The sequence below is a fragment of the Boleophthalmus pectinirostris genome, unplaced genomic scaffold (assembly GCF_026225935.1).
Source record: "Boleophthalmus pectinirostris isolate CB_2022bp ecotype Guang Dong unplaced genomic scaffold, ASM2622593v1 HiC_scaffold_20, whole genome shotgun sequence".
Taxonomy (NCBI): domain Eukaryota; kingdom Metazoa; phylum Chordata; class Actinopteri; order Gobiiformes; family Gobiidae; genus Boleophthalmus; species Boleophthalmus pectinirostris.
This window is the reverse complement of record NW_026571153.1, coordinates 11,161,814-11,187,955: the sequence shown is the minus strand read 5'-3', so window position 1 is coordinate 11,187,955 and position 26,142 is coordinate 11,161,814. Positions and strand designations below refer to the sequence as shown.

General features: G+C 37.7%; 1 protein-coding gene across 2 annotated transcripts in view; it reads right to left on the bottom strand.

Moving 5' to 3' along the window:
- The window catches only part of LOC110170778 (phosphofurin acidic cluster sorting protein 1), a 100,096-nt gene that overhangs the window by 13,717 nt on the left and 60,237 nt on the right, over positions 1 to 26,142 (bottom strand). The window contains exons 4-12 of one of the 2 annotated variants that reach the window (XM_020936476.2): positions 25,649 to 25,774; positions 15,713 to 15,857; positions 15,136 to 15,227; positions 12,153 to 12,230; positions 6,067 to 6,126; positions 3,385 to 3,545; positions 2,460 to 2,553; positions 393 to 476; positions 183 to 307 (exon numbers count right to left, since the gene is read on the bottom strand). In XM_020936476.2, the coding sequence (XP_020792135.1) occupies positions 183 to 307; positions 393 to 476; positions 2,460 to 2,553; positions 3,385 to 3,545; positions 6,067 to 6,126; positions 12,153 to 12,230; positions 15,136 to 15,227; positions 15,713 to 15,857; positions 25,649 to 25,774 (965 nt within the window). The remainder of the gene's footprint in view (positions 1 to 182; positions 308 to 392; positions 477 to 2,459; positions 2,554 to 3,384; positions 3,546 to 6,066; positions 6,127 to 12,152; positions 12,231 to 15,135; positions 15,228 to 15,712; positions 15,858 to 25,648; positions 25,775 to 26,142) is intronic. The other variant, XM_055156714.1, reaches the window with a different exon arrangement.

Sequence of the window (26,142 nt, the reverse complement as noted above, 5' to 3'; positions counted from 1 at the left end):
TCTCAGAAATGCATTTCAAAAACCACCATTACTCAAATGAAAGTCATTTTATTAACAGCAGCCAAGAGTGGACGCACAGAGATGCCAAAAACACACATCCTCCCCCATTAAAAGTAAGTGTCTGTCTAAAATATAAGATATATTCTAGCTTTAAGAAAATAAAGTTTGAGCTTTAGTGTTACCTTGGTGAGGGCATGGTCTGTTTTTCATTCTTGCTTGTCTTCATTGGCGTGTTACAGGGTTTTTCGGCCACAGACACAGTTATACAAGGCCCCACCTCTGCGTACATCTCCTGATCCGTCAAGTCCTGAACAATAAAGAAATAAAGTCACTCATCTATTATCCATATTATATTTACAACTAAGAACTACTAAAACTTTCTGTTTTCTTACCAAAGTATCGGTCTCTGACAGAGCCTCCTCTAAGTTACGACTTCTTGAAGTTTTCATTTTCTCTATTGGAGGCTGCTCCCCCTGCTGGAGAGACAAGGAAATATAATAAACAAAAACAATGCTACATGAACATAAAAGATGACCAACTTTTAACTTGAGCATTTCAGTGAAGAATTTAATGATTCTCCAACCTTTTAGATTTTTACATCTTAATTCTATATATATTATGTTAATAATTTATCAACAATGATTAACACTAATTAAAATGCTTAAGTAGTATTAATGAGGGTATTATTTTGTAATGTTCAGCCATAGATGCTACCTGTAATAATAATAATAATAATAATAATAATATTTAGAACAAAACTAAAATCATGTCTTATATTATCTAATTAACTAATCTATGTTTACTTTTAAGTTACACCCATCAATAAAGAAAGATCATTACTGGGCCAGGATGTGGATCTGTCTAGACAGTAATTGAAAGAGTCATTTCAATGGGACACACAGACCACGGCACAGACAGCTCAGACTGATGAGAGGCTCTTGTATTGAACAGATGGCGACAGTCAAAGAGCCATTGGATTTCTGCTCCATTAAGAGGAAACATGCTCTGATATTTTACATTCAAAGCTGCCACCGCTGAGAATGTGGATATTTACCACATTAGAGACAGAGTCATGGCTCTTCCCTGAACTCAAAATGATTCATGCAGTAATAAATGTTATTGGGGAATAATAGGCTGTAGTCGGTGCAAATGTATAAACAAGAAAACAATAACAAAATCTATACAAATTAACACATAACTCACTGTAAAATGTATTTCTTTGGCTGTCTCCATCTAATTCAATATTGTTGTAAAAATATACGTATAAGACTATATTTACTTTTATATTTTATATGTGCCGTTACTTTTGAACAGAATATCAAGTACTGAGGGATAAATTTGGATCCAGGGGGGCAGTCATACAATTTTCTCATGATTCAATACATACCATGATAAATATGTCATAATATCTATACGATTCCAATATGTTTTAGACCTCATTAAAAGAAAAAAAAACTGTTACCTCTAAAATTTGTATTAGTAATTGTCAATAAACAAAACCATCTACCGTATTTTCTGGGCTATTAGGCGCTCTGGATTATAAGGTGCACTGTCATTAAATGGTCTATTTTCGAACCTTTTTCACAAATAAGCCACACTGGACTTTAAACGAAACACAAGTGTTCGATGGGTCAGTGGGACTTTGTTTGGTGTGTTCACGGTGACTCTGGGTTTTGTTCAGTTGTGGCGTGTAGGGAGGGTGCTGTCTGGGACCGCTGGATTGTCGGCGTGTTCGCAGTGACTCAGTTGTTCAGTTGTGGCAAGAAGTGGCACATTGCACTCGCTTTTTCGGTTCGTTCCTCCGTTCCGTTCCTCATCCACGTGGAGTGATGAGTGTAGCTGCGGGTGTTTTTCGCCGCGCGGTCGCTGTCTGCTCCGTGCTTGTTTGCGTGCGCTGCGGGTGGTGCGACTGTGTAGTTTACTGAAGTCGTGCTGGGACACCCGAGTGGATTCGTGCATAGGGCGCTCTGGATTGTGGGACGCGCAGTCGTTTTTTGATGGAGTTGGAGGCTTAAGAACACGTCTAATAGCCCGGAAAATACGGTACATTACATCATCTCTTCTCTGTTCAAATACAGCAGAGTTGGGCCTTTCTAACTCTATCTGCAAACACAGCATGATTAATGTGACATGTTTATATTGAGTCACTCATGTGTTTGTATTGTGAGAGTCGTACTGCATAATTTAGTGATATATTCAGTATTGTTGAATCCCTATCGCACAGATGTGGCCTTGGGGTTTGATCATAAGTTTATGGAGCAAAAATTAGCAATGTCACAGTTTTTTTTTTTTTTATAATTTTTTACCATAATACAAAATCCCTGACAGAGCGATTCTTTTGTAGTCCTTGGTTAAAATACTTGAGATGGTTCGGGCTTTTGAGTGCCGCTAAAGCTCCTGAGCCCAAATCATTGTTCTTCCTGCTGACGCTGAGTATTCCTGAGCGAGGAGCTACTCACAGGGCTGAACGTGTCCCGGCCCAGACTGCCTTTGCTGTTCAAACTGGCGATCTCCGTCTGAGAACTGGACTGTGACATTCCCTCAAAGAACGGCCTGAAAAAAAAAAACAATAAATTAAAATTTTATCTGTGACTTCACTGAAAAACAAACACGCACTTAAAATTTATTTATTCACATCAGGCACATGTTAAAAGAAAATAAATGCCCCTGTGCCCCTGATCTTCAAAACATTTTATTTGCTGTTTAAAACTGGTGGGGAAAAAAAAGAAAATGTTTTGATTTTAATTTGTTTTCTTATGTTTGCCAGATTAATTGGCTACTTTGGGTGGTCAAAGTTTGTAGGTCAGGAGTTTTTACTTTTTATTTGGAACATGTTTAGTTTTGATAAGTTTGAAAGAGAAAATTACATTTATTCTGTACTTTTATGTTGATCAGAAACAGTTAATAAATTATCTAAAATCAAGGACAGCTCATAAACACAACTGTAGATCATGTACAAACACATTAACAAAAGGGTTACTTTCCATTCACAGGTGCACACAAAAGTAAATTATTTTTAATCATATTTATTCCATTTAATTCAGAAATAACAAAATAGAAAAATCGAAATGAAGCAAGATTGCAATAAAACTTTTTTCAGTGCCTATAGATATAACGAAAAGCAAGCAATAGTGTGAACGAAAACCACAGTGGCAATTTTGAATTCATAAAAATATACATAAGATTGAAGTGACGGAGCATATTTATGTGTAACTGCACGTTTCTGAAAACATAAGGATTCACACTAGATTTTTCTCTTTTATTCCAAAGCAAAATCACAGACTGTTTTATCCCTAGTCTCGACTAACTCAGTTGCAATACTCCTCATCACCAGTAGAGTGCGCTCTTTATTGCTAGTTTAATACCATGATGTATTCTTTGTACCTGAGCTTGGGTTTGGGTGTGCTCATGATGCTGTCCGTCTCCTCCATCTCAGGTCCACTGTCGCTGGGGTTGTACATCTCCAGACTGTCGTAAAGCTCGTCCAGATCCTCCTCCACCTCCTGGATCTGCTCCCGGGACACGTGCTCCAAGCCAAAGCCCACCTAAGGCACAAACACGACAGAGATGTGGTTTTACACTAGGCCTGGTCAATATGAATGGATAAACAAATACATTTCCACATTAAAAAATACAATACTTTGAATCTTTATTATTGATCCCCCAAATATTACCCGCAAAAGACCTACAAATATAGCAGTTCAGGCATTTCATAACTGTAAAAGCTCCTGGATTTGTTAAAAACTGTGAATTTAATTTTGATTTTCACAATTGCAATAGTTGGCAGATAAACCCCATTTAGATATTTATATATTTATCCAAATTAAATATTGTTGTACGCAGTGACCTTATGTTTAATGTATTTCACAATAGTATCTGGCCGAACATTTTTGCTATTATTTATTTCAGTACAAATAGCCTCCTGAGACCCGGCCCACTTCATTTGTGTCCTTTACAGTGGACATTGAGTTAATCAGTCTGTCTTTTAAGTGTTTTGAGACAGACTGTTAATGGGGGACTAGGACTCTGCTGAAATAAGGCGGGGGGATTATAGGGTACAGTATTATCATGTCCAGGATAAAAAAAATTTACTCAAAAGGAGTTAGTTTGTGGCTGCAATATGACAAAAAATTTAGAAATTAAAAGGGAGCCTAAAAACTTTTTGAGGGGACTGTCGAAGCTTGTCAGAGTCAACAAAAAAGATGTTTTGTTAGGTTAACTTTGCACTGATTTAAAACCAAAATGTCCCCAGTGTACATTACAGAGGACATGTTATAAAATTATAAATAAAAATAAAATGAACTAAAATGCTAAAGAGTTCATTTACCTCCAAATATAGAGAAAATCACAAAAAACTTGCAATACACTTTTTTTCTTTAGGTCCGAGCAGGATATACATCAATAACTGTCATGCAATTATTTAAAAAGAAAAAAAGAAAAGAAAAGCTAAAAATTCAGAAGAAATTTTATGCTCAGTATTTTCAAACCTTGCCTCTAACCTTGTGCGTTTTTGCCACAGTAAAAGACAAACTTAGACGCTTAGACCTCCTGAATATATTACTATTATTTATATAAAAAATACTGGAGACTTGGCTAATACTTTACCCAATATCAAACTGAAATTCAAGCTATTTTTTAATCTCTCCATTTTGCAGAGAGATAGTAGAAATCCTCCTCTTCTTCGTTGATAGTGTGAATGTGTGAACAGTCTTTTACATTGGATTCCCTCCAGGAGAATCTAAACACACACATACTTCTGCGCTATTTTTATCTACAATGTTTCTCCCAGAGCTGCCAGAAGAGCTACACTCCCACACACTTTTCTGCACCACAGAAAAAACAATGAATTTACTCGGATCAGCCATTACATTAAGACCACTGAGAGGTTAAAAGGGCACGAGAGGTTACTGCCCTTTCCCTCTCTGTGATGTTGAACCATTATAGAGAAACAACGGTCTGCGTGTTATGTTTTCACTTAACAACACCTCAGATTGGTTCAGATCATTAGTACTTAGTAGTTGCTTCTGTGTGGCTTCTCTTCTTTCAAAAAAAAATCTGTTTAAAATGCAAATAGGCAATATGATTAAGTCTTTCTACAAGCTTTTCAATTAGTTAATAGAAAAAAATTCGACTAAACATAATAAGATGCAGATCAGATGTCAAATTTTCTTTTTAATTTATGTTAAATGAATGTGAATATTTGAAATAGACCACCTTAAAATAGATATTTTTAAAAAGGGTGATTAAAAAAATATATATATATATATATACTTTTTAAGGGTAGTTGAGAACTAAATTGTCAACTTTCAATTGTTAGTTGCATCCCCAGTGCAGAGACAACTCAAGTCTGATGAGCTATTCTAATCGGTGTATCATTCATTCATTCATTTTTCAAAATAAAACCAAAAATAAGAAAATGAAAAAACAACTATTTTCTCAATTATTTGTGTAAAAAAGATAACGATTTGTTTTTTCAGTTTTCGATTTTGTGTTTAAATGAATAATGGAAAAAAAAAAACGGATAACGGCCATTTCCCGTTTCTGTGACTTAAACTGCGATGCTGCACCAAACCAGGACTGAAATAGAACTAAAAGTAAAACAGGACTAAACTAGGTCTAAACCAGAATTGAACCAGGACTAAACCAGGTTTAAACTGGTTTCTGGTCCTGGTCTGGTCTCGGTTTCCTGACCACCTGACAGTCTACTCGGGCGCACTTTCGGACCCATCCCAACACTCCTGGTTCCTGGTTCAGTCCTGGTTCAGTCCTGGTTCAGTCCTGGTTCAGTCCTGGTTTAGGACTGAGACCGTGACCAGACCGTGACCAAACCATGACCAAACCGTGACCAGACCGTGACCAGGTTTTGGAGACAAATAATGAAGAAAATAGTTGCTTTTTCATTTTCTCATCTTTGGTTTTATTCTGAAAAATGAATGAACGAATGATATACAGATTTTTCTACTTGTGGTCATAATATTGTGGCTGACATTTATGGTGTGAGGAAATATTTCATGACTGTGGGAAAAAAAATACAGGAAAAGTTGAGGAAAAACATGCAAAACCCACCTCGTCTGTGACTTTAAAGCGTTTGAGCAGGGCCACAAACTTCTCTTTGATTTTGGGTTGCTGGAGGGAGCACAGAGGAACAATTTATGAAACGCTGGAGGGAAGATGGATGCTCAAATCTGAAAAATGTTATTGTCAGTGAGGGAAGAAGAAGAGGAGAGAGGAGACGAGGAGATGAGGAGACGAGGAAATGAGGAGAGGAGCACACTATAAACACTTCACTAAATACATACACAGCCACTTCTGGAAGCGTATATTGAGACATGAGCTGCACAGACATGTTTAAATTACAGGGCCTGGGTTTTGATTGATGAATATAGATTAGTATTGGGCCATAGAATACAAAGAATATATAATACCCTTACCTCTGCCCTAATAATTTGTATTTTAATTAATTAGTCTTTATTTAATGTAGCTATTTTCTAATGTTTCAGTTTTATTTTATTAGTTTGTCTTGTTTTTATGTGGTATGTTGAAAGCAATTTTCCATTCTGACTTGCTTGACTACGAAAACAATAAATTACCAATCACAAAAAACAAAGACGGCGCATTAGCCAATTAAAGGACGGATGAGAGCTCATGTCTGAAAAATGTTACTGTCAGTGAGGGAAGGAGAGGAGGAGGAGAAGAGAAAAACTAAGGAAACGAGGAGATGAGGAGAGGAGATAGGAAGCCATTTCTCCCCTGTTGGCTTTTCACGCATCACGACTCAAAACAACAGCAGTTAATGGATACAGCAGTGGGCGCTCCGTCATATGAAGCAAAATTGTTATCTGCGCAGAAATAAACTATCGCAAGGAGTGTGTGCAATGGGACTAGTAAATCATCGTTATGAAGCCTGTTTAAATGAATGTGCAGATGTTTATATTTACCTAATGAAAAGCCGTATGTTCGTATTATGGCAAAGGGAGATAGTGAGTTGACAGTGCACTTTTATGACACTAATGACTAAACATTATCTTAGCTAACGGAGAGAGAGAAGAGTCTATTTCAGAGCAATAAATTGTTTTAAATTGTCCCGAGTATTGTATTACGGAGTTCTGTCATTACGTGTGTTAATTGTATGTGTACAATCTTACAAAAACTATGCTACATTTAAGATGAAATTTACATATCAATAACTTAAATGCCAAGTTTAATCCTCTTTTCCAGAAAATGCCTTGGAAAAAAAGAGGATTAAATGGGATTAATGGTCAGATAACAGATTTTTTTTTTTTTTTACCTGGTTTCTAGTTGATATCTGCAATGCCTATTAGGGGTGTGCAAAAATACTGAAATAATAAATATATCATATTGCTTAATGTGATGATACAGTATCGATATCATGGGCTGCTGTATCAGTATATCGCCGAGAGTATTTTTTTATGTATTTACTAAATTGTTTTGTTACAGCGCTACAGTTTTGTTGCTTGTTTAGAGGAAGGAAACTCATTTATGTAACACATTTGACATTTCATATGAATTTTGCACAAGAAGTGGTTTAACAAAGACTCTTAGTATCACAGCCATGATTTAGCCTTTATTTTTTATTGAGCTGTGTCAAATTGGTTTGAAATATATATCGTATCAAATCAAAAGTGCACTGTACTGAGATATGTATCGCATCATGGCCTAGGTATCAGGGTGTGTATCGTATCGTGGCCTATGTATCGAGATATGTATCGTATAGTGGCCTATGTATCGAGATATGTATCATATCGTGGCCTATGTATCGAGATATGTATCATATCGTGGCCTATGTATCAAGATATGTATCGTGGCCTATGTATTGAGAATTGTATCGTACCGTGGCCTATGTATCAAGATATGTATCGTATCGTTGCTTATGTATCGAGATATGTATTGTGGCCTATGTATCGAGGTATGTATCCTATCGTAGCCTATGTATCGAGATATGTATCTTATCATGGCCTATGTATCGAGATATGTATCGTATTGTGGCCTATGTATCGAGTTATGTATCGTATCAGCAGCTTCTTGATGATATCCAGCCCGAATGCCTCTGCCTATCCACATGAAACAAAACCTGGCACACAGCTGAATGTCTTCTCTGTCATTATCATTTATAAATAAACAATAAAACTTAAATTATTTTTTCACAATACTGTAAAATTTTTGTAAATTGAAAGGACTTAACATAGGATTAATTTAACTTTAATTTAGAATAAAAAGCTTCAACATTTGTGGATCTTAAGTTTGGAAAATCTCCCATAGAGTTCCAAAGGCCGCTGCCCTCCATCTAAAATGATGACTTGAACACAATTTATACTCTAATAATTAATCCCACATTATTTACCTTGTGCTTGGGCTCTGCTTTCAGTCCTAAATTAAACAGCCCTCTTATCATCAACACTGCATCCACTTGACATTTCACGCTTTCAACACAAAACAAACACTAAACAACTCCACTCTGACTATAGGTCAAGGTCCACGCTCAAACGCAAGCGCTTTGATTTTGGACAGCGTAGCAACTTTATGAGCGAATCTTAAAGCTGCACTATGTATTTTTTCTGATGGTGGTGGTGCAAAATGTTAACGTGTCCATGGAGATGTTGTTGCTTTGCCGTAAATATTTGACAGAATGGCATTAAAGTTATTCTATTACAGGTGAAATAAATACCTTGATCACATGGAGACAAATACATTTATGCCATGCTGTGGAAAATTCTGGGCATGCAAGTGGCAGAGCTTCCAAAAGAAAAGTTACATAGTGCATCTTTAATTAACGCTCCCTATTATCGTTAAATCACTGGACTACGTGAAAGGTTAAGGTATTCGTGGGTTTCAGCTTCTTGTTATATTTTGAGGACTTTTTCCATTCAAAAGCTAAAAGACTTTGTTATAAATTGCTAATCGCTATGGCAACAGCAACATGGATAGGATAGGCCATAAACTCTGGAACATTCTGCCCCTCCACGTCCGAACAGAACCCACTTTTATTCTCTGGCTTTTAATACCATGTGAGTTGTGTGGTCCTCTGTCTTTTTTTTTTTTTTTTTCATTAAATTTTTTCATTAAATTTTTTATTTTATTTAATTTTATGTATTTTTATTATATGTTTTTTAATTTAATATTATTTATACATTTTTATTTGATTATTTTTTTTATGTAATTTTATTTTTTATTATTTTATGTATGTATTTATTTATTCATTGTTTTATCTAGTTAATTTTTTTAGTACTGCTTTTATGTATTGATTTTATTATTTTTGTTCATTGATTTTATTATTATTATTTTATTGATTGATTCTATTAGTTTCCTTTTGGCTGGAACACAATTCTGCTGATTTATTTATTTATTTATTTTTTAAGTAAAATGTAAAAAGCACTTTGGAAACTGTCTTGTTTATAAAATGTGCTTTACAGATAAAGATGGATTGGATAGGATAAAGGACAATGGATCATCTTGCTGTTTCAAACCAAACACTAATCTATATTCTTCGGTCAAAATCCAGTCTCTGTAATTTAAACATGACTGTGCTTCTCTAGTGCCAATATATGTTCACCTAGAAGTGTCTGTGTGTCAATCCAGTGTTTGTATGCGTTGTTTTTGTCGCACAAATTGGCCTGAATTACCTGTCAAGAACAGGGGAAATGGATTTATACAACGGAAGGAAGGCAAAAGTGCTACAGGGGAAAAGACGAATGAGGAGATGACGAAGAGGAGGTGAAGAGAGAGAAGGACAGGGCATCTGAGGTAAGAATGGAAAGGGGTGGGAGCTAAAATCCAAAGACTAATCGAGGGCAAACCATGGGTTTCAAACTGATGAAAAATATAGGTCTGTTGTCATAATGATTAACAATAAAAATATATCTTTTGAAGAGTGAAATGTCCTCAAAATATCACCTACACTAGTAAACTGAAACCCATGAAAACAAGGACTAAACCAGAACTAAAGCAGGACTAAATCAGGTTTAAAAGTAGGTCTAAAAGAAGGACTAACACAGGACCATACTAAAAATAAACAAGATCTAAGTCCAGATTCAAAAAAGACTAAAGTAGATCTAAGAATTAGGACTAAAACAAGACTAAAACAGGACTAAAGCAGGACTAAAGTAGGACTAAAACAGGCTTAAAACAGGATTAAAAAAAGAAATAAAAACAGGACTAAAGCAGGACTAAAACAGGATTAAAAAATGACTAAAAGCAGGACTACAGCAGGACTAAAGCAGGATTAAAACAGGATTAAAAAAGGACTAAAAACAGGACTAAAGCAGGACTAAAACTGGACTAAAAATAAGGACTAAAAACAGGACTAAAGCAGAGCTAAAGCAGGACTAAAGCAGAACTAAAGCAGGACTAAAACTGGATTAAAACAGGCCTAAAACAGGTTTAAAGCAGGACTAAAACAGGATTAACGCAGGACTAAAACCGAACTAAAGCAGGACTAAGACAGGAATAAAACAGGACTAAAAAAATTTACTAAAAACAAAAAAAGGACTAAAGCAGAGCTAAAGCAGGACTAAAGAAGGATTAAACAGGACTAAAACAGCACTAGACCAGCACTAGACCAGCGCTAGACCAGCGCTAGACCAGGGCTAGACCAGGGCTAGACCAGGGCTAGACCAGCGCTAGACCAGCGCTAGACCAGGCTAGACCAGGGCTAGACCAGGGCTAGACCAGGACTAGACCAGGACTAGACCAGGACTAGACCAGGACTAGACCAGGGCTAGACCAGGGCTAGACCAGGACTCTTAAATGACATTGCCAGACATTTGATTTTATAACAGAATTACAGTAAAATTCTATATTTATTTGAGCACATCTCATAAAATTGTCCTGGAGGCTCTGATGACAGAGGGAATAGAGAAATAAATGGGTTGTCTGAGGTGAGCAAAGAGATAGAGGGAGGGAGGAGGGAGAGAAAAGGAGAGAGAGGTGGGGAAAGAGGGGGGGAGCCGAGACAACATTACATTTATTTGAAAAGGTTTTATTTTTTTGGCTTCTCAAAGTAGGTCCCTGCCACAAATTACATTACAAACCAAACAAGCAAGAAACACAGACAAGAAAAAACAGAGGGACAGAGACAGAGAGACAGACAGAGATAGAAATATATAGAGAGAGAGACTGGAAGAGAGAGAGAGAGAGACAGACAGAGCGATAGAAACAGAGACAGAGAGAAAGACTGAAAGAGACAAACAGAGACAGAGAGATAAAGAGAGATAGACGGAGAGAACGAGAGAGAGAGAGAGACACACACAAAGAGAGAAAGATGCAGGAGAGAGAGACAGAGACAGAGAGACAGAGCAAGAGAGAAAGATAGACAGAGCGAAAGAGAGAGACAGAGAGAGAGAAACAGGAAGAGAGAGAGAGCAAGAGAGAGACAGAAACAGAGACAGAGAGAGGGAGCGAGAGAGACAAACAGAAAGACAGAGAGAGAGAAAGAGGCAGACTTAGAGAACGAGAGAGAGAGACACAGGGAGAGAGAAAGATGCAGAGAGAGAGAGAGAGAGAGACAGAGCAAGAGAGAAAGATAGACAGAGCGAGAGAGAGAGACAGGAAGAGAGAGAGCGAGCGAGAGACAGAGAGAGAGATACAGAAACAGACAGAGAGAACGAGAGCGAGAGAGACACACATACAAAAAGAGAAAGATGCAGAGAGAGAGAGAGAGACATACACAGAGAGAGAGAGAGATAGATAGAGACAGACAGACAGAGACAGAGAGAAAAATGCAGGGAGAGAGCGAAAGACTTAGAGAGAGACAGACACACAGAGAGAGAAAGAGACAGAGAGAGAGAGACAGACATACAGACAGAGAGAGAAACACAGAGACAGACACACACAGAGTGACAGAGAGAGAGAGACAGAAACAGAGAGACACACAAAGAGAGAAAGAGGCACACACACAGAGAAAGACAGAGACAGACACAGAAACAGAGAGAGAGGGAGACAAACAGAAACAGAGAGACAAAGAGAAACAGAGAGAAAGAAAGAGACAGACACAGAGAGAGAGAGAGACAGGGAGATGGGGAGGGACATGAACAGAGGAAAACGGAGTGAGTGGAAAAGACAGGAGATGTAATAAAAGAGAGAGAGGTAGATAAACAGAGAGACGGGTGAACAGAAGTGTGAGAGGTGTGTCTTACTCTGGTGATTCCGGCATTTGAGGTTTTGCGTCTAGTGGTTTTCTTCTTCCTCACATCTTCATCTTCATCAAAAAGATACTGAGAAAAGACAAAGATAAAGATGAAGAGTTAAAGGTGCACTGTGTCACTTTTCCAATAGGAGATCCACATCCACGAGGTCCTATAAATGTTTCTATCTTGCATTTACTGATTTACACATGCATTCTTACAGTTAACGGGCTCGCCTCTCCACTGATCTGACCAGTAACTTGGCCTTGTAGAGTCACCAGCTCGTTTGTATTGGACGCGTCATGAAAACGTGATGTTATTTCTACATGTTATGACCACAGATCAGGCATTATAAAGCTAAAGGCCATAGCTCAAAGTACAGCAGCTCTTTTATTGATCCGATTCGTAATTGACCTACATTTCCATTTCTTTAGAACGTTCCGGTGACGAGGCTCATTCCAGACACTGGCCACTGACGCATTCTGACTAAGAACGCCATCAGCAGGGCATCTATGCAGCACATTGCCTGGAAATGTGTCATCGCCACGGTAATAATAAATCAAAATTAAGCTGGTGATTCACTTTAAGCTCAATACTTCACAGAGTATTAGACAGGATTACTCAGCTAGCGATTTCTTACTTTAATTTTTATTTCACTTTCTAACTTCAGGGTTATGATCCGTGCAGTGTCAATAAAAGGAAAAAAAGACTAAAACACACAGTCTGTTAAAAGAAACAGTAAAAAGGCTGCGATAATAATTATATTCGGTTAACCAAATATGACATTTCTGCTCTTGAATTACTCAGGTAATTACACAGTTACTCACTTTTTGTGCGATTTTTTTTTTTTTACAGTTATGCTTTAAAACTCAAAACAATATACCGTTTACTGTAATATTATTTGTACTCACATTGGGGTTGTCAAATAAATCCATACTCAAACACAAACTGATTCTACTGTCTAAAAAGAGAAGTGTTTTTATTGCAATTGTGGTATTCCTTTGTGAAGAAGAAGAGCTGGAAGTTTTTGTGAAATGACAACTCAAATAAATACTCCCAATCCGTGTTTCATTCATTCATTTGTTTTTCAAAATAAAACCAAAAATAAGAAAATGAGAAAACAACTGTTTTTTTTTTCATTATTTGTCTCTTAAACCAAAATCAAAAACAGATAACGATTTATTTTTTCAGTTTTCGATTTTGTGTTTAAATGAATAATGGAAAAAACGGATGAAGGTCGTTTCCTGTTTCCGTGACTTAAACTGTGATGCTGAACTGAGACCAGAACTGAGACCGGGACTGAGACCAGGACCAGACCAGGACTGAGACTCGGACTGAGACCGGGATCAGGACCAGGATTGAGACCAGGACGAGACAGGGACTGGACTAGGACTGAGACCAGGACTGAGATCGGGACCAGACTGGGACTGAAACCGGGACTGAGACTGGGACCTGGTTTAGTCCTTCTTCAGTTCTGGTTTAGACTTGGTTCAGTCCTAGTTTAGACCTGGTTCAGTCCTGGGGTAGTCCTGGGGTAGTCCTGGGGTAGTCCTGGGTAGTCCTGGTGTAGTCCTGGTGTAGTCCTGGTTCGGTCTCGATCTCGGTCTCGGTCTCGGTCCGGTCCTAGTCTGGTCCTAGTCTGGTCCTAGTCTGGTCCCGGTCCCAGTCCCAGTCCCAGTCCCTATCTTAGTCCCGGTTTCAGTCCCAGTCTGGTCCTGGTCTCAGTCCTGGTCCTGGTCCTGGTCCTGGTCCCAGGTCTCAGTCCTCTCCTGGTCAGTCTCGGTCTGTCCTGGTCTGTCTCGTCATCTCGATCAAATGACAGTCACACAGATTACCCCCCTCCTTATTATTTGTGCTTGACACTTCTCCACTCACCGCCAAACACAGAAGGTAAAAACAGTAAAATATAGTTCAAGGTCTGTGCGTATTGATTTGGTTTTGTGGTGTGCAGTGACCCAATTCAGCTCTCATCTCGTGTGGGAGTCTCTGTTCTTAATCTCTGTGTGTGTCACCACTGGACGCCAATTTCTCCGGAGCACATATAATCCGCACACAAAGAGAGCAGGTGACCCGGGGTTTAACTAGAAAGAAGCAGCATGAAACTGTGTGTAACCTGCACTCTTACTGTTTAACAAAACCTACAGCGGTCACAACTGAACATGGTTGTATAGCAAGGGCTTTTCAGTTCAAAAAATATACAGTTTGTGTCTATTGCCCTTCTAAGATGATTATTTAGCAGATAACAGCCATGGAAAAATGTCTCCTCACCAACAAGCAAAGGGAAATCTGCTACAAACTTCTACATGGAATATTGTCAGTAGAGTCGGGCTGCTGATAGTGCACGAGTAGGGCTCTGTTTGGGAGGTGCACTTGTGGTGATAGTCGCGCTTTTTCCGCAGCGACTCATTATAAGGCAAGTTTAATTGAAGATGAAGTCAAGTAAGTTCCTTTTGAAAAGTTTTTCAAAGTTTAGTGTGCACCATCTTCACTCACGCCCGCTCAAGCCGCTATCTTCGGGTGCGGCTCTGTCCTGCCGCTTCCCCAGTTTAAGCTCCTGGCCCCACTAATGACATCACTCTGTTGCAGCCAATGAAACAGCGGCAGGTGTAACTCTGTCGTCTTATCACTGAACACATCTCAGAACGTCTAATAAACACAATGTGAACTAAAATGAGTTAAATCAATACTACAGAGTTTGGAAATATATCTGAATACATTTATATTTTTGTTTATCAAAATAAAATGTCAAATATTGGTAGGGACCATTTTGTCTTCCCCAAATATTGGTCCTATGCAAACTTACGCCCCTGAACTGTAGAACTACAACAGGTCTATGATCAGAACTGACATTGGACATGGTGCTTTAATATTGATGTAACAAATGTATTTGCTGTGAACTGTGGTGTACAGGTGAACAGTGAATGAAGGTCCGTGCATTTCAAAGAACATGAATCATAGGGAAAGATAGATTAAGTGTGTGCCCCTGTAAGAATACCTGTCCGTGGATGGGGTCATCACTGCCCTCCTGCTCTGATGAGTAGCTCTCCTCTTCCTCTTCTGAGTAGTTATCAATGTCAGGGGAGCGATCTGGGAAAGACAAGACACTTCAGGACTAAACCAGGTCATAATTTTGAGACTTCATCTACCATATTGCATTTGGTTATGTCAAGATTGATTGCGGGAAAGTTTTTTTTTTTTTTTATTCATGAAACTGGTCACATGCTATAGGATGATAATCTTTTGGATGGTAAATTAAACGTTAAAGGGGCTGAACTAGATTTTTTCCCATGTAGTTCAGCCAAATTGGTCTTGCTATTGAAGCTAGATACTTATTCGAGTATCAGTATTAAATTCCAAAAGACCACAATCACTAGTGTACGCCCATGGACCACTAACCTACCTGGATGACTGAGGGATTACACCAATATAAACACACACTGTAAAATAAAAGCAAGTCTGTCCAGTGTTTTTATTATCATTGTGGTACCGGAATTGATAATCTATTCCTTATCATTGAAATAGAGTTTGAATTGTAACAACACTCATTAGATACAAATCCAAAGAGTACAGACCGGACATCTTGGCTTTGGGTCCCTCGTGGTCGATGGGTTGACTCGATAAAGAGTAAACTCGGATCTCTGCCACAGGGACAGACGCGTCCTTCAGCTGACTGTGAAGCCCCAAAATCTGAGCTCCTTCACTGGGGTGCTGCATCACCTACAAGAACAAAACAATATTTAGTTTAGTCATGCTTTCTTCCTCTATTTTAATTCATGTAATCTATTCAGAGATCCAATCAAAGTTTATTGGTAAAGCACATTTTATAAAATTGCAGCACATAATAGAAATGTAAAGTAACATCTGGCTCTGAAGGTCAGCAGAAATAAATTTCAGAGAAGTAGAACTAATAAGATCAAATTAATTCATAAATTTGTTAATATTAAAATACAAATAATTGGCGATGGTCCAACATGGAGCCAATGCGATATCCAATATTTGTCTTACTTTTGTCACTGATATCAATATTACAATTTTAAAATCTATAGTACAAACCAAATATGTGTTAAGCTATAGTGAACTTTACAAACTTACTTACCACTTCTGTAAAAATAATAACACCTTTTTATGTATTTATCTGGGATATAAATGCATATTTTCACTCATTAATCTGCTCAAAATGACCAATTTGAAGCACTGAGGACAAACTGGGAATGATACATGGTCACACAGTGACTAGGGTAGTGCCAAATATCAGCTAAAAGAAAAAAAAAAGTTCAAATTAATATAAAATTAATAAAATACAGAAGCTTTGCAGTATTTGCAGTACAGTGTTTTCCTTGTATTGGTGCAGTGCCAGGTGACTCAAGATGTAATTTGTTCAGTATTACAATATTTACACATGACTTTGTTAGGACTTTGGGAGAGAATGTAGGGTCACAGCTGGAAAAAAAGGAATTGAGCGCAATGTAAACAGTGGGAAAAAAAAAAAAAAGAATGAATATGCTACAGATGCTCCATAGTTTTTCTGGTATCCACGTTATGACATTATCAGTGTATCTATCACCAGTGACAGACTTTCCAACAGAGAAATCACACAGTGCACCTTTACAAAATATTCAATACAGCACATTAAATCCTAAATATAAGTCTATTCATCTTTGCTAAAACATCACCATTGTTGCACCTGTATATATTTATTTTTTGCTTTTTTATTGTATTTACATGTGGTGTTCTGTACCAAGAAATATGTCTTCCTCCGAGCAGCATACCTCTGCCTTGATCGTTTTTGTTGTTAAGATATTGACGCTCAGGCCTTATCAAAACAAACACGTAAAAACACTGACAGGATCCTGGTTCGAGAGCTCAGAAATGATTATTACACCGAAGGGATCTGGAGACGTGGCAGAGAAACGCATTAATGAAAGATGAGGAAAAATGAAGGTTGACAGAGATTTGAGACAGATCAGTGAACAAAACAAGCATCGAGCGATCAGGACGTGCGCCACATGTCAAAGATAAAGAGAGAGAGAGAATACGGTGAAAGAAAGGGATTTTATAATATATGCTTTGACAAATGGCACCTGTTATGACTGTGAAAACAGGAAAACTATTAGGGTTGGCAAAAGTATTGAAAATCAGATACTAATTGATAATAAACCTAGAATCTAAACTAGAAACCCATTTGAACAGGTATCGTTACTAAAAAAAAGTCACATCAACAGGACAGAAATGAACCTGAATAACTTTAGAATGATCTTGAGCTGTAAGAGAACCAGTACGAGACCAAATATACCTGGGCACTTGAGAGATTACACAGATAAGACCTCGTGGCAATATAAAAAAATGAAAGTAACACTAATCAAATGTTGAAACCCTTTGGCATTTATCACCAGTGATGTGGGGGCGTTCAGGAGCCACAGGAGACCCAACTGGTGTCTCTCAGTATCCAAGACTCCAACCCTGAGAAGAGAAATCTGGTCCAGGACGTAACACCCCTGGAGGACAGCGCTTCGGTCAGGAAGCTGCGCAAAGAGTTGGAGCGAACAAGGGCCAAGCTTGCAGATCAGCTCCAAAGAAGCAATTAGAAGCAATAAAGGGCTTGGAGTTGCAAGAAATCACCGATACCCATCAGATGAAGGGCAAGCAATTACAAGACCAAGTTAACGCACATGAGGAGATCCGGTATCTGTATTATTCTAAAGTACAGCAAAATGTGCAGCTCCAACAAGAGCTTGCCAACTCCAAAAAAGTCACGAAAAAGCTTAAAGGCACTCTCCAGCAGAAAGATAAAGAGCTGGAAAACCAAGTTAGTGCGTACAGGGAGATAAGATATTTCTGTAATACAGTGAGACAATGTCCAGCTCAAACAAGAGTTAGCCAACACCAGGAAAGTCCAAGAGAAGATGATAAATGAAATTAAGAGAGTAAAACTGCAATGTGAATGTTTGTTTTTCCCCTCTGATTTATTGCCTGTTGGAAGCAATTATAATGCTTAGAGAGGTTTGGAATAAGTTTTAGTTTTTGTTTTGTTTAACTTATTGTGTCAAAAATTTAAAATATTCATCTGATTATCAAATATCTTCATCTCTCTCTTCATAAAATGTATCAGACCACACACTGCATTCAAGTTTACTCTATATGAGGCTGCAGGACAGTTTGGTGGTCATATATAATATGTTATAGTATATGCAACCCTCAACCAGCAATGATTTTATAACATCGACCCTTCTCCAATTGAGTTTGTGACCCCTGGTTTAAATAAAGGTTGTTTTTTACGGTCATTGCATCGGAATCGAATATCAAGTCTGTTCCTTAAAATTTAAAGTTTTTTTAGTTTGACATAAAATAAAATCATAGTAAAGTATATCTGAGTGCCTTGGATCTCCTTTTTCATCTGGTGAGTGTTTTTAGTATTGATAACACGAAAAACTTGGATATTCAAATTTGTATTTTTTGTTTTGTGTCAAATCTGTTTTTTCCTCCACAGGAAACAAAGATAAGATTTTAAACAATAGCTCAATCACTTTAACTTTTCTCAAAGGGGGGCTGCCACTTGCCTGTCTCAAAGCAAGTGATATTTCTTTCGTTGCTGTGACATTGCTTTTCTTGAAATGTTCCCTAGCATAGCATTAAACATGTCTATCTGGCATTTATTCAATGGTGCTTACAACTGCAGTCACCAGAAAGTGTGAACGGGTCGATCTGTCAAGCGTTTTTAACCTTAGTATTCAGTGCATTCCACATTTGATGCATTTAGTGTTGGGAATTCACATTCATCTCTCACTCCTCAAGTTAATGAGGTCTGCAGTGACAGCCGATTACAGCTCCACTCACCGCTCCACACACAAAATGTACTGCTGAAACAGAAGATTTGTTTCACAGTTCTTGTGATCATGCACAGGGATGACAATTTCTAACAATTAAAACTTAATTTCAGCAGAGTATGTGAACGGTTAAAGGTGCATTGTGTAAGGTTTCTCAGCTGCTTGTCTCCATGTTATTGCTTTGAGTGGAATTTTCTACTGAACTTCCTATTTTGCATTTCTTCAGTGACAGAGGTTTTTACTGTACATGGGATTGCCTCTCCACAAACCTGACCTGTAATTTGGTCTTGTGGCATCACCTGCTTGGGTAAGTTTAATGCCATATGGTGGAACATTTCAAGCAATGTAATACGATAAAGCAGGTGACAGACCCTCCAAGAGTAAATGTTCGTGCTGCACCTTTAACCTGGAAGTGTAAACATTTTCACTTTTCAAATAGTTTGTAATAAATTGTTCTCAATAATGGCAATTTCCAACTGAAAAACGACCTCCTTATTACATTTATTGGGGCATATTTGTCACCATTTGGATGCAGCCCCTTCTCCGCAGCAGCAGGAGCTCAGAATATAATAAGACAGACTCCATTTTCAGTCAGAAGAACAATTATGTAAATGCGATGGGGCAAACTTCACAAAGTCCCTCTATGCATTTTTAATACGGCTGCAGCAAGTTCACTTTTTCTTCCACACTTTCTTCACTAATGCATGGCCAAGTTCGGTTCATTTGTTTTTCTATTCAGTCTTAAGTAACCATAAACGAACAAAGATAAATATTAGCAAATTATCTAGAAGGGGCATAGAGCAGGGATGTCAAAAGTGTCAAAAATCAGATACTAATACTAAAAACAAATGTCACAGGACCAGGTCTCCAGTTCTCTGCCTTGTTTTATGTGTTTTAATTTAGTTTCCTGTCTGTCTTAATTTCTTCTGTGAAAGAGCTTGCAGCTGATTGGTTAACTGCTCTCAAAAGTGGCGTTGCGTCTTCACTTTTTATTCTGAGTTTAGACGAGCGTTTTCGGGAGGAAATCTGCGTGCATACGGTGACGCAAAAGTGTGTGGAATTTGACTGAATATGCATGCCAGGTGGCTCGGTGGTGACACTAGGTGGTGCTGCATGTGACGTAAACGTGTATGTGACGTGAGCAGATCTGACCAGAGTTTTGCATCTTGGGCAGTGTAGACAGAAACTCTGGGGGTGGTTTCAGATTTTTGTGTTTTTAAGCCTCAAAAACGTCATCACCGTCTAAACGAAAGACACTTCCGCAAGTGTTCTCATGTAAACAGGAACTGTGTCTCTTTCGTGTCAGCACTTTGTTTGTACTAGTTCGTGTCTGACTTTGTGTGTGTTGAGACACTTGTTTAGTTTAGTTCCGTTTCGTTCTTCTTTCTTTTTTCATTCAATTCTGTTTGTGGATTTACGTAGATTTACTTTGGGACACTTGTGATTTAGTTTTGTCGTGTGTCCCTTAGTTTAGTCACTCGTTTTTTGTATAAGCCTATGTAACTCGTTTTTGGCACAAAACTCATATATATGTTAATCTTGTTATTTTGTTTCTTAGTTTAAGTTATTTTATATACATATTTTAGCATGTTTGTTAATTTACCCCTTTACCTTCCTGTTAATTAAACATTACTTAATTTATACCATTTTCCAACTTCGTTTTTTTGTTACTTCCCTGACCCTAGCGAGCTCGATTGTAACAACTAGTATCGAAACTAGACACTAATTTGAGCAAGTATCGATACTAAAAACAGAAATGAACCTTTTCCAGAATAGCTTTAAAATGATCTTGATGTGAGTATAAGAGCACACAGACTAGTATACACCCTTGGTCTACTAAGGAACATGCTTGAACAACTGACAGATTACACAGATATAAGACCACATGGTAATATAAATCGATAAATATAAAAGAATGTAGTAGTATTTTTTAATGCTGAAATTGACTCTATTCCTTAATATCAAAATTGAGTTTTCAATTTTAGCATACAGTGCCAAAATGTGCCTGATTATAAAGATAAATATATGTAACCTTATAGGAACAATATGTGTAGGAATCTTGGTTTGGTTTGTCAGTTCACAAAGTTGACAAATAAAATATAAACTTAATAATGTGTTAATACATAGTTGTTTTGATCATTTTTCTCCCTAATATTTTCAGAAAAATAAAATGTTTATGTTACATCCAGCTCATTCATCCCAAGGGTTTGCGACACTTCATGTGTGTCAGCCTATGTGTGCACATAACGCACGCTATGACAGTCTCAAACATTTCCTTTTGCAAGCGGCAGCTCATAATAAAACAGATTTTACACCTAGATTTTCACCAACACAGCTTGTCAGCAAACAATTTTTCTTTCCTAACTGTCTTTTTATATTTCTGCCTCTTTTATGTGTACTACTACCTTTGCTCGTTGGTAACTTTGTTGATATCACTATTGATTTGACCAAGCCATTATAAGTTCACTATATAACTTCTGGTGGAGAGTAGAATAGAATAAAATTGATCTTATCAGGTAAAGCAAGACCAGAAAAGAGGTTCTTCATCTTTAAGTTTGAGTATCTCTACAACTAACTCTTTTTTTTTACATTTCTTCTTATACATACTGCTTTATCAAACTCAATGTAAGCTCTTAAAACCTGAAAAACAGAACTAGTTCATTGGCAGTGGTCCAAAGTTAGTCCTCACTTATCTTATGTATTCCAAGCATCGTTATTATCCACCGTGATGAGCTTAGAAGCGTCTTTCACAACTTTAAGAATCCAAACTCACAGGTCTTAACTTGGGAAGGGCATTCGATTAAATTTTCTTAATCAATTGTTGGGAGAATTAATGATCAATTTTTGATTAATCATTAACGTTTTTATATTAAAATTATCATCATTATTATTACTATTACTAGCCTCTGCCTTCCATATCCAACTCCTGCTGTCTCAGAGGGGCTAGGAACATCATAAAGGACAAAACACCTCCACGTCTTCAACCTGTTGCTTTCTGACAGGTGCTTCAGGTCCATACCAGCCAAAACAAACAGACTTATGGACAGCTTCTCTCCCAAAGCTGTCACCACACTTAACTCAAGTTTGCACTGAGAACTGTTAATTTGTGTGCACTCTGAAGGAGCAACTCTGTATCTCATTATACTAATAAAAACTCAAACTTATGTATAAATCAACTCAACTTTTATATTATACAACATATACCACATTTGTTTACATTTACAGAAACACTTAAACAGAAACATTTAATGGCATGCTAACATTTAAATATATAGTTGAACTTAAGTGCTGAAAAAATCTCTCCTTGTGCATTGATGCAGTTCAGCTTTTGTCCAATACCGTTGAACTGAGTAGAATATGAGTGTTCTTTCTGTGACAGAGGGATGTTGATGATGATGATGATGATGGTGAGTCTGTTCTGTGTGTAAATCGCGTTGGAGATCATATTTTCAGAGATCATACGTGTGCAGGTTTAGTGCAGCTCTTTATTTAACATCATTTCACTCACTTTATTTACGTTGGTCACTTTATTTACTTTGGCTACTATTGTGATGAAAAGACTGAAAAGTGTTAGTCTTTAGGACGCATACACACTCCGGGATACTCAAAAAAGGAGGTACCAGAGCCGAAACGTGGGACTGTGAGGCCGCAACTCCAGTGTTTGCGCTGTCAGACGCAGCCTCGTCTCCTCACGCTACGCACAGCAACCGACATTCGGTTTGTCAATTAAAAATGAACGATTATTGATTAGTCTAATCATGCCCATCCCTAGTCTTAACCACAAATAGCAGGCTAACACACACTTTCTTATTCTCTGACAACAAAAGGCTTCATAATTAGCTGCAGACCGTACACAGCGGACATATTTTGACCTCAAGAGCTGCTTAAACAATACGTTTGTACTGGGGCAAGACGAAGTTTGATCAAATACATGAAAAAGTTTGGTACATGCCCTTTAAAGTAAGTTAAAGTGTCTTCCTCCTCCGGTTATTTCTTGCTATAAATCTTCATTGACTTCCAGTACTGTTTGAATTTAGATGTGGCGTTGTATTATGATGGAAACCTGTCTATGAGTTCAGACTGGTGCAAAACAATGCCATAAATCAGTTCTTTCATAGGCATCTTTTACTGAGAGAAGCTTTTGGCTGGAGATGGTTCTGATTTAATAGTACATTTGATTTATAGTTATGTTTGTGGACACAGAGAACAGGCCTAGACCGGATAGCATAGAGTTTTGATTTGTAAAGTGCACTTCCTTGAATTGAGTTTGGGGAAAAGGTTGAATGAAGGTTATCAGGAACGCAGTAACAGCCAGCAGACGGTAATTTTAATGCAGGAATAATAATAAAAAAGAATGGGACTATTACACGGGGCAGATTGGGTTACGAGGCACTTTCTCAAAGATATGCAGCACAGGGGAGCTTAGGAAATAGCAAGAAATTACATGATTCGGACTGGAGAAAGGCGCTCCCAAGGTCAACAACCGTGATAAATGGGGCTGCTCCACACTGCCAAGTCACAATTCTCTACTCAAAGTCAAAAAGTACATAAATGAATGTCTCGAGATATATTTTTAAGTACTTAAGTTCACTATGGAACTTTTTTCCATATGACATTGAAAAACATAAATTCTGTAACTTGGCCTTGGTTCAGTCTGCTTGTCTCCATAGAACCAAGTTTAAAAAGTGCACTGCGTAACTTTTCTGGTGGAGAGTCCGTCACCTGCTTCTCTCCATGGAGATATTGGATTATTATTACTTATTTATTTCTATGGAGACAGCAGGTGATACCACAGGACCAAGTTACATGTCAGATTAGTGGAGAGGCGAGTCCACTCAGAGAGACGTTTTAAGGTCAATAAAATTTGTGTTATTGAGTAAAAAATAGATACATTTAAAGCCAAACCAGGACATTATAGACAAAGCAATAGCATCTCCATGGAGACAAGCAGGTGGCGGACCCTGACAAGTCACACATGTCATATTGTGGAAAATTACAGGTAATAAAAACAGCATCTAACGAGACAAGCAAGTTACATAGTAGAGGTCTGTGCGGGACAGAATTATCATTCCCACTCTGGCCCGCACCCGCAAAGAATTGTAATTTTCATTGCCGCTCCTGCCCGTATCTGCGTTATTTTGTCCAGCTCCTGCCCGCAAATCCCGCAAGATGGGGGCGTTCGCTTTCTTAAGCTCTAAACACAAAGAAGCGGAAAGAAATTGTCTAAAATGTGCCTGAGATTAGACCACACTGGCAAGTTTAGGCTGCTTAAAATGTTTTTATTAATGCCAAATAAAATATCCAGCACAGATTACGTATGATAGGCAAACATTAATCATTTGTATATTTTACTTTACACTCATTAAATATGAAATATTTAAGGGTTTATCATCCCACGCGCCCGCTCCCGCCAGCAATGAGATTTCAAAATGTGTCCCACGCCTCAATGTTTTGCGTCAGGTCCCTCGGGTGCAGGGCTCTATTTCACTTTGCACATTTAAAGATAATGCACTTCCTGCTTGTCTCCGTAGGGATGTTATTGCTCTGTCAGGAATATCCCACAGTGTGGCCTTAAACGCATCTGATTTATAATCTAACAGACGGTGACACCACAAGGCCAAGTTACCGATCAGATCTGTGGAGAGACTAGCCCACACCTCCCCGTAAGAAAGCGTGTTTTTCAAGGTATAATTTACCAACTGGTTAAACAAACATTGTACTAAATGCAAAATGGATCAGTTCAATGCCACATTATGGAATATTTTTGGCAAAGCAATAACATCATTTAGATTCTGAGCAGGTTTGTAGGTGAATGTCATTTTAAATCCATTATGCTAATGTCCACAGACGCTCGCCTAAACACGCCGCACAAATAATAGCAAAATGGAGATAGGATAATCACAGCCATTTCAGCGAACAAACAAAACACCTTATCTCAAACTTTAACACGGGCTTTGTACAATGGCAATGTGTAATTCCAAGGGTGAAATCAGTGGCCAACATCTTGGTTGTTTACTCTCAGATTGAGTTATTTTTTATTGACAGTCTTGAACGAGAAGGTCAAGCGTTCCGACATTTATTGATTTTATAAAACCAATGGTCCTTTTTGGGCCGTGTAAGGAGGAGCTCAGTCGACCATTTCTATATTAGCAGAGGTGGGAAGGGGAGCAAAATTTACTCAAGTAAAAGTAACGTTACTAAAAAATAATATTACTCAAGTAGAAGAATTTGGAAAAAGTACTACTCAAGTAAGCGTAACTTAAAGACTTCATTTGTCAGGACGTGATTTGAAGTTAATGTAATTTGAAGAACAAAACATTAAATCAAATGAATAACTTCCACTCAAAAATGAGACAAACTAAATCATATCTGAAGGAGTAATGTAAGAAACACAAATGTCACTTGTAGACTAACTGACAGTGGAAACAGTAATGAAAACTTTAATAGTACTGTTACTTCAATAAAAAATGTACTTTTCTGTGTATATGTCTAGGAACATACTTTTGCTCCTACTTGAGGAACAATTTCTTTAAAATGTTAGTCATAAATGTAACTGAGTACTACCCACGTCTGCATATTACTGTGTCTATGCAATGTCTATATTAACCATTGTAGAGTTTAGGCATAACATTCTGATAATCTCCCTCGAAATGCAGCTCTATAAATCTAAAAATGTGCACGTACCTCTGCCATGTTGATAAGGCCCAACGCCAGAGTCTTGTATCCGAGGATGGTCCTGTTTTTGTATCGTTTTCTTCTCTGCAGCATGATCTGGAGTTTGTTGGCATCTCTTTTCAGGAAATGTGGGTACTGCCAAAGAAAAATGTAAAAAAAAAAAAGCTTAAAATAATACAAAAAAAATGTTTGTGTGAAGTTTATTTAATTATTCAACTTGCCTTGCACTTGTGAGAGAGTTGTTTAAAAAGTAACTATAAAAGGAAGGGTCTGTGCCATAGCAATAATCCTTTTTCACTTCTATATTACAAACTTGTGCTGAAAGGTGAGACGTCAGTAAAAATTAGACTACATTAAGCTTTACCACATTGGAGCATAGGCTAATTAAAGCTGGCCGTATGTTTGCAGTGGGACTGTTAATGATGTGAGAGGTGCTGTTGCTATGAGAGATGTCAGTGTCAGTGAAGGTTTCATCCAGGGCTCGAGTTTTCTCATTGAACTCT